Genomic DNA, 12,915 nt, shown 5'->3' with positions numbered 1-12,915 from the left:
ATATTCATTTTAAGTTTTAGTTTTGTAAAGTCTCTTGTTGGAGATAGTCTTAATTTTGAAATTTCAACGAGCGAGCACAGGTCAAAGAGAGCATATACAGGCGTATTATTGTATTTTTTAATATCTTTTTATAGCTACTATATAAGATGCGGAATCATTTGGCATCATGTTGACTTTTAGAGACGTGAAAACCCAAAATGAAAACCCGCCCCACATGGCCACTCGATCGGTTGCTTCGCCCCAAAGCCAATCTCGATACCTATCAGCAGCTTTGACTGATCTGATCGGCCGGGTCACTACAGGTGTTTCATGTGTACATACAGTATATATACTCCCTGCTTCTTGATTAAAGAAAAAAAAAAAGTAAACCTGGCTTCCTAAGAGGTCAATTAATCTTATTTTTTTTAAAAATTGTATAAGAAAATAATAATACTTATAATTTTACAAATATCATTACATATTGATAATATAAATTATATTTTGTGAGCACACATTACCAGTTAGGAAAAAAAAGAGGTGAAATAACCTCCAGAATTCAACGAACCGCGTACAAAGACTTAAGTGTGAATTTCCTAACATCAGTCTCGGACGAACCATGGGCCTTGTTTAGTTCATCCAAAAAAGCAAAAAGTTTTCAAGATTTCCCGTCACATCGAATCTTACGGCATATGCATTAAGCATTAAATATAGACGAAAGCAAAAACTAATTACACAGTTTAGCTGGAAATCGCGAGACGAATCTTTTGATCCTAGTTAGTCTATAATTGGATAATATTTGTCACAAACAAACGAAAGTGCTACAGTACCGAAATCCGAAATCTTTTCGGAACTACACAAGGCCCAAGCCTAGTTAGTCCATAATTGGATAATATTTGTCACAAACAAACGAAAGTGCTGCAGTACCGAAATTCGAAATCTTTTCGGAACTACACAAGGCCCAAGACTCGCCAAAAGAATCGTCCGATAATGGCAGCACGATACATACGTGTGTTGACTGTTGAGACTCGAAAGCAAAGCTTGCAAATACATCACAATTTGGCAAATGACTTCCATCCATAATTTTTTTAGCAAAATAAAAAAAATTCTCTCCAACAGATTGACATCTCAATTCCTCATCTTTTCTAATTTGGCAAATCTCTCTGTTTAACGCGCAAATATGCGTGTCGGCTCCGTGCTTGGCATCGGTCTTTCTTCTTATGCTTAGCGGAGCTCTTTGTTCGTTTAGCAGAGCTCTTCGTTTCGTTAGCGGATTTCAGAACCAAAATTTGCTAAACATTATAGTACTTTTGTTTATATTTGACAATTATTTTATAGATTATCTAAAAAAGATTCGTCTCACAAATTACAAATATATTGTGTAATTAGTTATTTTTTATCTATATTTAATGCTTTATGTATGTGCTGTAAGATTTGTGATGAAAAATTTTAAAAAATTTCTGTATTACAAGGCCTTATTTCGAGGAAAAAAAAGAAACAAAAATGGTTGAGGTAGAAGCGCAGCAGAGTTTGACCCGAAAATTACAAACAAATTTCCTCTGTGGCGGGACGCAGAATCTCACGCCCATTCGCCTTATAAAATCCCGCTCCTGATGATCTTAACGGCTAATCATAGTTGCTCCCTCTTGTGCTTCTCTTCCTCCTTCCATCGCGAGTCCACGGAGAGAGAGGTCTTCAGGAAAAAAAAAAGGTCCACGCAGAGAGAAGGAAACAACCGCGACGAACCAAGAACTGCAGGGGCGCCATGGAGCCGCCCTCTGCCGCGGCGCGGGCGGCGGCTGCGCCAAGGCCGCCGAGCTTCGCGTCGCAGACCAATGCTCTCCTGCGCAAAAACCTCATCTTCCAGGTCTGAACTCTGAACCCCAATCGCACTGGGCTCTGGCATTTCCCTCAGTTTTTTTTTCCTCCTCTGGTGCTCTCTCTTTTTGGTAATATGATTGGATCAACCAAAACCAGTTGGCTTCCCGTTTCGGGTTGAGTGTTACTACAGGCTAATGACTTTGCAAATGTGCAAAACTCTTGGCTCAGTGTGGCTACAGCGGCAGGAAGTTTCTATTTTCTGAAAAAGGAAGACTTTTACTTGCCAAATGGGCATGTCGTTTCAGTTTTCATTGTCTTGCTGTCGAGGAAGAGACTTCTATGGATCACAATCAAAATCATTACAGAATGTTTGTGATGCAGGAAGTCATGGGTTGAAGTGACCACATATTCCCTTTTCAGAAAGTACTGCTTAATCTTCCGTGCAAAATAAAAGAAGAACAAAACAACATTGTGTTAGTACTTATGAACTTATGGTGATTTCTTATTGGACCTTTGTGCAGATGTGCCTCTTTTGTGAAGGGCCACATAATTATTCCGCAATTTTGACACTTATGTCCGTAGTTTCTGCTATTATTGAAACTTTGGGCATATTTTTTGGTCAGTTGTCCTTTTGGCAATTGAGGGATAGGGAGGATGGGGATGAGGCCTAAACATAGGGATGAAAGTGGTGTGGATAATTCTCCGAACCGATCCGATCCGAATCCGAATTTTGAGGATATGGAGAAGAACTTTTAACATCCGTGCGGATACGGGTAATCCGAATCCGATTGTCTGCGGATACGGGGTAGGATATGGAATAGGTAAAATCCGACGGATATGGATTATCCGCAAATTTTATGCGGATTATCCGATGTTCAAAATAGGATATCCGAAGGTTTTCTCTTCCAAGACTAAAAAATTTAGGATTTTAAAAAGTTTGTTATCTGAGGACTTGTATTTTATGATGTGTTTGTTTAATGTTCTAATTTTTAAATTAAGAAATTTGCTAGATGCTATTATTTATTGGCTAATAACTTATTATTTTTTAGTGGAGATATCATGTAAAGTGTTAATTATTAGTGTGAGAGCAGCAACATGGAATGCAATGCAAGATTATTATCTATTGCCTATTCTTGTTCTGTACTAAATAAATTCTTGATAAGCATATAATTCTCTATGTATGCACATGTTACTCGACTATTAAAATCCGTCTCCGATCCGTTTCCGCTCCATATCCGTACCAGTTCCGACTACCGAAAAAAACCGTATCCACATCCGCATCCGTGTATTATCCGCTCCGCACCGAATCCGACAAAGAAAAGCGGATTAGGATATGGGAAAGGTATTACCCGCACCGATCCGATCCGTTTTCATCCCTACCTAAACACATTGGGGTAGAATGAAAAATCAACTGATTTCCCTGGCAATCCAGAGGGTTCTTATCTAATTCCTGCCTAACCAAACAAGTCCTCAATGTTGCTTGGGACTTCTTGTAAGTCAAAATGGAAAGAATTGAAATTGCTATCCACAATATATGATTTTTTGTTTTCTAAACATCAAAAGACGTAGTAATGTCACTTGCACTGAAGTTTCTACAGTAAATGATGTTTTGTCACTTTTCATCTTATAAGCTTATAACATGCCAAGCGATCCGTCCATGTTTATTAATGACAGAGTGGCATTTTCCATAGTTCTTTAATTATATACTGGTTGTATGAGTCAAACTAACAGGTGTTGCTCCATTTCTTGTCATCTTGCAGAAACGTAATAGGAAGGGAACCATTCGGTTAATCATAGTTCCCATATATCTCTGTCTCATAATCAGCGTTCTTCAAAGAGTCATCAACAATTTTCTAGATAAGCCGAAATACAGGTGTGGTTGCAAGTGCATTGTTGTCAACGGCACAGGCCCTTGCCAAAATGTGTGTGGAATTCAGTACTCTACACTGGATCAGGCACCTAGTTGCCCCATTCCAAATCCTCCAAAATGGCCTGCTCTCGTGCAAGTACCCCTACCAGAGTATCGCGCTGTGCAGGATTCCTCCGGCTTGTTTACAGGCTTCCCTGACGAGTCATGTAGAAAGACACAATCATGCACTGCCAGTATACCCTTTGCTGGAGCAAACAGGACTCTATCTAATAGTAAGCAATTTACACCGTTTTCTTCTATTCCCCAAATACGGTTGATGTTGGGCCCATAAGTAAGAAATGCACTTGAAGAAAAGTGATATATGTTTTGTTTCAAGTAACAACGAAGTAAGCATTGTGTCACTTACGAGGAGAATACTCTTAGTTATTAACCATGTTCCTCAAAGAGTCAACTGCTCAACTTTACCCCTTTGTTTGACAGGTATCATGCAGAACCTGTTCACAAGCTCACCACTTTTAAATATTTCTGATTACACAAGCATATCAAGTCATTTGCTTGTAAGTTGAAATCTCGGTGCTAATATTTCTATCAATGCTTTGCCAAGAATGAAAATAAAAAAAACTTTCTCATATATAAATCCAGGGTACAGATGTACCAGGATCTTCTACAGGATTTGTTGAACCTGCTTTTATCTCGGCTCGACCTATATATGTTCTTCAACCACAATGCAAGTCCAGTGATTCAGTTACAATCCCAATTACTGTCGGTTCTGTTAATGCCCAGAAAGGTATTGTATTCTTTCCTTGTCTTTTAGTAGAATAGTGGTCCCTAACCCTAAGAAATAAGTGGACCAACCTCCTTGCCATGGGCCTTACTAATGGTAGAGTGTGAGAATGATCTTACTTTCTATAAAGAAACGGAAGAAATTTGTTTTTTTTTTCCAAAAACCTGAAATTTGATTATTTCTTAAGAGTGTCAAGTTGAGGAAGGGGCTGAATTCCCTCATTATCCTAGTTTCATGGGAAATCTAGAAGCATCAGAATTCTTGTGTGTTTGAAGGAGCGTCACCAAATATTAAGGAGCTTTTACAGCCCATGGGGGTTGAATGCAGCATTTGGTGCATGGCGGTAGGGGTTTGAGCTCCTAGCTAGGTCACTGACCCCGGGGGTTTAAACACCAGTGTGGTAAGGCTTTTTGGTCATGCCTCTTATCTAGTTGTGGCGAGCTTATAATCTGTTTTTGGGTGTGTATTTGGGTTTTTTTCCCTCAAGTCCATTTTTTTTCAAACACGGTTCATTGTACTATTTTCTCTTAAGGAAATGATACATAGCTCTCCTGCGTAGTTTGAGAAAAAAAAATCCTTATCCTGAGTCCTGGGCCATGCAATTTCCACCATTGTCTTCTCATAATTATCATTGATTTTTCTGCATTCTAGAGTGTTTTTCATCCTCTTATTGTCATACTTACATGCTTCTTATCTTGCTGGGGATATTTTAAAAGCATTTCAAACTTGAACAACTTATTTTTGGCAGAGATAAAATGTGTTCAAGGTTTGCCCTTGTGGCGGAACAGTTCAGCAACAATTAATGAGGAAACATTTCAAGGCTACCGGAAAGGGAAAACTGCTGAAGGGATAAATGAAATTGTGATGGGTTTGTCACCTCCCCTTACCGTGCTGACAGTGCAATATTTGAGCATTAAAAAACATGAGTACCTCTAACCACCTCTGTTACTGCAGGCTATGATTTCCAAGATTCAAATGAGAAGCATTTTAATGTTCTTGCTTTGTATAACTCGACTTATGAGAATGCCTCTTTCATTCCAATGCCATTTGCACTTTTGCGCATTCCACGCTCATTGAATGCGGTGCGTGTCATTTACTTCACTGATATAAAATTGAATTTTTCTCATATTTATTTGCCTATTATAACCCACTGAAAAGGTTGATTTTCTGTTGTCAAATGCTAACCCTTTCAAATAAGGATGCATTGATGAGCATGCACAGCCATATATAGTTTTTAATATTTTTTAACATATATTAGTAGGGTCATTTGCTTTTGTGTCTGCTTCAGTTATAACTTTAACTTCCGTTTAACATTTTTGATTATGGAACTAATCTCAATATTGCTAGAATTTATTTCATCTTTTAAAAACAAAGATAGTACATTATTATTCTTACTTGCTCATTTTTCAATGCAATCAAAGAACCTATACAGTCGGTTTCCCTCAAATAACAACATTATCTTGACATCTGTTCAGGTATCAAATGCCTATCTCCAACTTATTCGAGGTTCAGGCGTAAATATGTTGCTCGACTTCACAAAAGAAATGCCTAAGCAAGCCACCCGTCTGACATTTGATTTTTCTGCTGTCGCCGGTCCACTATTTTTCGAATGGGTTGTTGTCTTGCTTTTTCCGGTATGATGTTATTGGAGTTGCTTTTCTTTCTGCGAGTAAATATTATGTACACAGAATACCAGTGTGCATCACAAAAACTTTTAAACTCCATTCATGATTTCATTAAAAAAAACTCTTGAACTACAATTCAGGTTATGCTGACCTACCTTGTATATGAGAAGCAACACAAGCTACGAACAATGATGAAAATGCATGGACTTGGGGATGGCCCTTACTGGATTATATACTATATGTACTTCCTTATTTTCTCCACGTTGTATATGATTGTATTTGTCATTTTCGGATCCGTCATAGGTAGGATATCCAACAATGATCATCTTAACAAAAAATGTACTTTGTTTGAAGCTATTTATCTAATTCACCTGTTACTTTGCAGGTGTGAACTTTTTCAAGATAAATGACTACAGTATACAGTTTGTGTTCTTTTTCAGCTTCATTAATCTGCAGATTGTATTGGCCTTCCTAGCCTCATCATTCTTTTCTAAAGTTAACACTGCTCAGGGTATAACAAAACTGCACCATTTCATTTCTTGTTCATAACAATTTGTTCATCAGTTATGGAAGATATGTGATGTTTTTTTTTGCTTATACCAGCAATTGCGTACCTGTACATATTTGGGTCAGGGTTGATGGCAGGATATCTTATTCGCAATTTTATTGAAGGGGGGAAATTCCCAAGTAAGTTTAGTGATCACTTTAAAATGCTAGTCTCTTTTTGTGTAAAATTCACATAACTGTATTGCTAAGTCAATTGTCATCATAAGATCACATTACGGTTTTAATCATGATTGAATAACAAGAAAGTAGATGCTGCATTTCCTGCTCCTCTCCAAAATGTTTCAGGTGTGCTTCTTCGATGAATCAATCTAAAATTATAGGATAATATTTCTTCCATGCTATTACAGGACACTGGATTACAGTTCTGGAGATAATACCTGCATTTTCTTTATATCGAGGACTATATGAGCTTGGCCAGTATGCTGTTAGGTCTTCAGAAACAGGAAGCCCTGGCATGCGATGGAGTGATTTAAATGACCACACGAATGGAATGAGAGATGTGTTAATCATTATTATTTTAGAATGGTTGGTTTTGCTTCCTGTTGCATATTATTTCGACCATGCTTCTTCAGTTGGACACAGATCTAGTCTCCTTTCTATAATCAAACATCTCCTAAAGGACCCTACTTCGAGAAGGATAACTGTTAATAAAATAGCTGATAAGGATGTTCACATAGAGATGGAGAAGCTAGATATTATCAAAGAAGTAAGTTCCTTACTACATAGCTACTGTTTCCCTTTAAAAATTTCCCACCTCCCAGTATTGTTTAGGTGTACTTTCAAATTTTCGGATTTGCCTATTGAATTATTATTTTTATATCTGCCACTACTCTAAATAACTTTTGTTGTATTTTCCTAGTCTAAGTTTTCTCCTTTTTAATATAATCAGCAGCTCTTCTGCCTGATTTGTTAAAAAAACACTCTAAATAAATAAATATATTTCCCTTATGAATAAAATTTAATCTGCAACTTCATTCATATCATTTTTGAACAAATCAGAGTCTCAGATGTCACTGTACTACTTTATTTGTGCCTCAGAGAGAGACTGTTGATCAAGTGCTACAGCAACACACTAGTGGCTACGCTGTCATTTGTGATGACCTAAAAAAAGTATATCGTGGAAAAGATGGTAACCCCGATAAGTTTGCGGTTCAAGGTGTATCACTTGCTTTGCCTTATGGAGAGTGCCTTGGTATTCTTGGCCCTAATGGAGCTGGAAAAAGCTCTTTTATTAGCATGGTTTGTCATCATATCCCTCTACATGCCACACTTTATCTAAGCTCTATTGATTGTGAATAATAGAACAATTTGTAGTCCCTTTCCCATCTGTTATTTTTGTTTAAAACGGATTAGTTAGAGTTTAATTCATCCTAGTATTTTTCTTCACAATCTTCTATATTTTCTTTGAGCCACACATTGCCAGGAAATTTAGCCTTTCTTGAACCACAAGCTCCTCAAATTTCACAATGAAGACTAATATGACTTGTCTTTTTTCCCCAACCCATATTGTGGTATGGGCCTTGCTATTGTACTCCGGTTTCCCATAGGAGGTAAGAGCATGAATAAATCACAGTTCTTGATTTATAGAAAAGACAAAACTATTAAAAATAATTAAAAATCAGGAAAAAGGATAAAAGGCTGGCTATCTCGGGCCATCCCCTACCTTCCTTGCTGTAATGGTTACTGGAGCATGCACGCAGTGACGGCACCTGATCCATACGGCAAGTCGGCAACAAACCAAATGTTTTCTTCTATCTTGCATGATTATCTCTCCATTGTTGTCTTGTACGGGAGCTAAACATATAAGTAGTATCGCATAATTCATCCAAATAATACACGCATTCAAAAAGTATATAGCCATCCTTTTAAAAAGAAAATCACAAAGTTATGATTACAAACATTATCTTTCTTTTTTTTTTCTCGAACAAAATGCCATGCATCTGTTACAATAAGTCACATTAGCATACCCACCTCTAAGTGTCGCCTTTCTCTGTCACATTATTCAAGAAAAGAAAAAAAATACTTATGTCACGTTCAAACAAATACTTTACATATGTCAAGTTCAAACAAAAACTTTCAAGAAAGAGTTATGTTCCAACAACAAAACATAACAGGAAGTATATATGTTGGGAAAAAGGTTACACGTTCAGATCTTAGACCACATGCATCTTAGATATATTTCCAAGATATTTTGCCTATGTTTCGTAATTATCCTCACCGTTTTCCAACATAAAAAATATAAATATATATTTATCTAATTACCTCCTAGGAGGTAATAAGTGATCAAAACCATCATAATCTACTAAATTGGACGGTCCACAGTTATTAACAAGCACCATAGCAAATCCATTGTGGTGTTGATCCATCCTTCTTGTGCCTGCCAGATGATTGGGTTTGTAAAGCCAACATCAGGAAACGCATTTGTACGGGGTTTCAGCATACAAAATGACATGGAAAAGATATACAGCAGCATGGGAGTTTGCCCACAGAATGAGTAGGATATGCACTTCTTTATTGCTGATATGTTCTGAGTAATGTTTTTGTACGGGACAAAAATAAAGAATCAATTTAAACAATGCTGTCTTTATTTGAATGCAGTATGCTTTGGGAGACGCTAACTGGCAGGGAACATCTCCAGTTTTATGGCCGACTGAAGGGCCTTAGTGGTTCATCTTTGGATCTCGTAAGTAATCACATATTCACATGTATATCAATTGCTTACTCCCTCTGTTTCAAATGTCAGGTGTTTTAATTTCCTCAGTCAAATTTCTCTAACTAGACCAAGTTTATAGAAAAATGCACACCATTTACAACACCAAACTAGTTTCATTAAATCCACGATAAAATATGTCTTGTGATGGAAGTATTCCCTGCACATTCAAGTAGCTTACTGTCAAATCTGTTAGCTTTCAGTTGCTTCAAAGTCATTCAGTTGTTTCAGTTCAGGATTGTTAGCAGTTGGTTACTTGTCCTGGTCTTCAGGAAGTAGAGCTAGTGGGTCAGTTGCCTAGTGGTGTCGTGAGCTAGAGAATAGGACCACTTTGGCCGGTTGTTATGGCTTGCTGACCATGTAAACTCTTTGCTAGGCAACATAAACAAAAAAGCTGCAGTCTTGCAGCACCAATCCCACTGTGTTCTTGAGTGCTCTAGCATCAACAGTGAGTTGAGAGACTTACATCTTGATGGTGCATTTATTTGGTATTGTGGATGTTAATATATTTTTCTATGAACTTGGCATTACAGAAGTTTGGCATAGGACAAAACTTAAATACCTTACATTTTGGAACGGAAGGAGTACCACATATTTTGATAATAAAATAGCATATAACATTTTACATGAAACCAATTAGTCTTGTTTGGAGGATGTTAAGTTGTTGTTTTGTTTACATTTGCCTATTGGATTATGGCGAAATAGTTATGTACTTTCTTTGGTCAAGCTTTAACTTGAGAAGGAACTTACAGCAATGATAATGTTTGCAGGCTGTTGATGAGTCTTTAAGGAGTGTAAATTTGCTTCATGGGGGTGCTCCTGATAAGCAAGTGAAGAAGTACAGTGGTGGCATGAGGAGGCGCCTTAGTGTCGCCATCTCGTTGATCGGAGATGCTAAAGTACTACTTTCTACAGAATCTCACATTTCCATAAGAAGATATATGTAGTGACTTCTGACACTTCCTAATTGTGGCTCAGGTCGTCTACATGGATGAGCCAAGCACTGGATTAGACCCAGCTTCTAGGAAGAGTCTCTGGAGTGCTGTGAAGCAAGCAAAGCAGGATAGAGCAATCATTCTCACCAGTAATGTTCAGACAAGAAAACTTTGATCATTCGATAGCTTTTGCTTGGCCATAATCTGTTCTTCTGATGTAATATTAACTTCTTATTTTTGTGCACCTTCGCAGCGCATTCCATGGAAGAAGCTGAAACTCTTTGTGATAGACTGTGTATCATGGTCGATGGAAGCCTCCAGTGTATAGGCACGCCCAAAGAGGTATTGCAAAGCCACAGTATTATGCATACTTCTTGATTAGGTTGCAACAGCTCTGTTCAAACGGAGATTGACATTCAGAATCATGTGACAGCTCATAGCTAGATACGGAGGGTACTATGTGCTGACGATGACAACACTGCCCGAGTTCGAACAAGAGGTCGAAAACCTGGTGCGCAAGCTCTCACCAAGCTCCAGGAAGGTGTACCACCTGTCTGGGACGCAGAAGTACGAGCTGCCGAAGCAGGAAGCGAGGATCTCAGATGTGTTCATGGCCGTGGAGAGCTTCAAGAAGAGGGTGGAGGTCCAGGCCTGGGGCCTCGCGGACACCACCATGGAGGATGTGTTCGTCAAGGTCGCCAAAGGGGCCCGGTCCAGCGAAGAACTCTCCTAGAGTTTGCGTTCAAAAAAAAAAAGAACTCTTGATTTATTGTATATTTTGTACTGTAAATTTGCAACACTGTAAAATAGTTGTTGCAGCATGTATATGTGTACTGAGCGTTGGAAATTCAAATGAGTGATGTTAATTGTTATCTATGTGGTATTGGTGTGTTTGGTTGCATAACTACCTGGGCAGTGCAGCATCCAGCCCTTTAGCCCCTCTTTTTCACCAAGTTTTAAATAAATTTCTGCAGGGGCCACGGCCCCTCCAGTTCCTAAAAAAATGTGCAGCATCCAGCCATAGGTGGGCCAATCGGCGCCTAGAGCCAACAGGCTCATGTTTGTTTGTTTGTTTTTTCCTTTCCCCTTATATAGTTTCTAACTTCTTTTATTTTATCTTTTTGAACGTGAAGCATTTATATATACCCTCCGAATTATAATTACTTTAATTTTGTTTCAAGTCAATTTTCTCATAACTTTCATCATGTTTATACTTTATATATTTCCATGAGATTTTTTTTGATAAATCTTGATGATACAACTAGTGAATTCTCCCAAGGCGTTTTTAAATAATCATTTTGTTTCTTTATCAAGAAGAATGATACGTGTTTAAAATATTTACAAAAATAATCTCACAATGTTAAACAGTAGCTTGATATAGTTTCTTTTTTAATTTTAAACAAGTCCGATCGAGCGATCATTTAATTTTAAACAAATCTGATTGAACGATCATCACTTAACAAGTGAGGCCGGAAGCGGACCACTCGGATCACTATGAGGCCGACTCATTTGAGGGAACGTCGTCCTTCCGGCACCTAGTCTCTCACACTGTACGTACAAGGAGACGATAAGGATCCGACATGGGTGGCCCATACTTTCCCTCTACGTGTGTCCCTACACTGGATCTGCTACAGTAATCTCTACAATAGGTGTCACACTAACTGCGTTGGGGGACTCACGTATTAGCGTCCCCACCACAACGACATGAGTAGTGTCGCCTCAAAGTCTTAGGCCTTGTTTAGATGTGAAAAAATTTTAAATTTCGCTACCGTAGCACTTTTGTTTGTTTGTGACAAATATTGTCCAATCATAGACTAACTATGATCAAAAGATTCGTCTCGTGATTTACATGCAAACTGTGTAATTAGCTTTTATTTTCGTCTATATTTAATGCTTCATGCATGTGCCGCAAGATTTGATGTGACGAAGAATTTTGAAAACTTTTTGGTTTTCAGGGTGAACTAAACGAGGCCTTATACCCATACAAACAGTAGGAGGTGGTAATCTCAAGGTCTAAATCGGAAGTTCACTTTCACCCCAAAACATTTATGTTTGAAAAGAAAGTATTAATTGCATGGATTTCATCTGTCAGATGCTCCATTCCTAGTCGATCTTTTGGAAATTCCATGGAGCATGAAAGGCCTAGCTTCATCAGAGGAATGATGCAGCTATTCATGATTAGGACTGCTTGATTTTTATTTTCAGCTATCTCGTGCATTATGTTAGGATCCAAGATCTCCACAATCCTATGGCCTTGTTTAGTTCACCTAAAAAAAGCAAAAAGTATTCAAGATTTCCCGTCACATCGAATCTCGTGGCACATGCATGAAGCATTAAATATAGACGAAAGCAAAAACTAATTACACAGTTTAGCTGAAAATCGCGAGACGAAACTTTTGATCCTAGTTAGTCCATAATTGAATAATATTTGTCACAAACAAACGAAAATGCTACAGTACCGAAATCCGAAAGGTTCGTGCCATTCTTGAATGCCTCATCAATAGGCTGCTTCCCGTGAACATTTTCCAAGAGAAGCACTCCAAAGCTGTAGACATCTCCCTCAGAAGAGATCTCACTACCCATGCCATACTCTGCAGATTAATTTAACATTTGAACATGAGTAATTT

At 38.0% G+C, this 12,915-nt stretch overlaps 1 protein-coding gene across 1 annotated transcript; it reads left to right on the top strand.

Annotated features, from left to right (window-relative positions):
* On the top strand, positions 1,607–11,162 carry LOC8079323 (ABC transporter A family member 7). The gene is made up of 18 exons (XM_002438571.2): positions 1,607–1,843; positions 3,558–3,939; positions 4,148–4,224; positions 4,310–4,454; positions 5,200–5,319; positions 5,406–5,533; positions 5,927–6,085; positions 6,217–6,379; positions 6,462–6,587; positions 6,680–6,763; positions 6,991–7,349; positions 7,682–7,882; positions 9,028–9,137; positions 9,242–9,326; positions 10,124–10,252; positions 10,332–10,437; positions 10,542–10,630; positions 10,722–11,162. Exons 1-18 carry the CDS (start codon positions 1,742–1,744, stop codon positions 11,019–11,021), a joined length of 2,865 nt encoding a protein of 954 aa, XP_002438616.1. The 5' UTR covers positions 1,607–1,741; the 3' UTR covers positions 11,022–11,162.

The sequence above is a fragment of the Sorghum bicolor genome, chromosome 10, assembly GCF_000003195.3.
Source record: "Sorghum bicolor cultivar BTx623 chromosome 10, Sorghum_bicolor_NCBIv3, whole genome shotgun sequence".
NCBI classification, from domain to species: domain Eukaryota; kingdom Viridiplantae; phylum Streptophyta; class Magnoliopsida; order Poales; family Poaceae; genus Sorghum; species Sorghum bicolor.
This window is presented reverse-complemented; position numbering and strand designations above follow the sequence as displayed.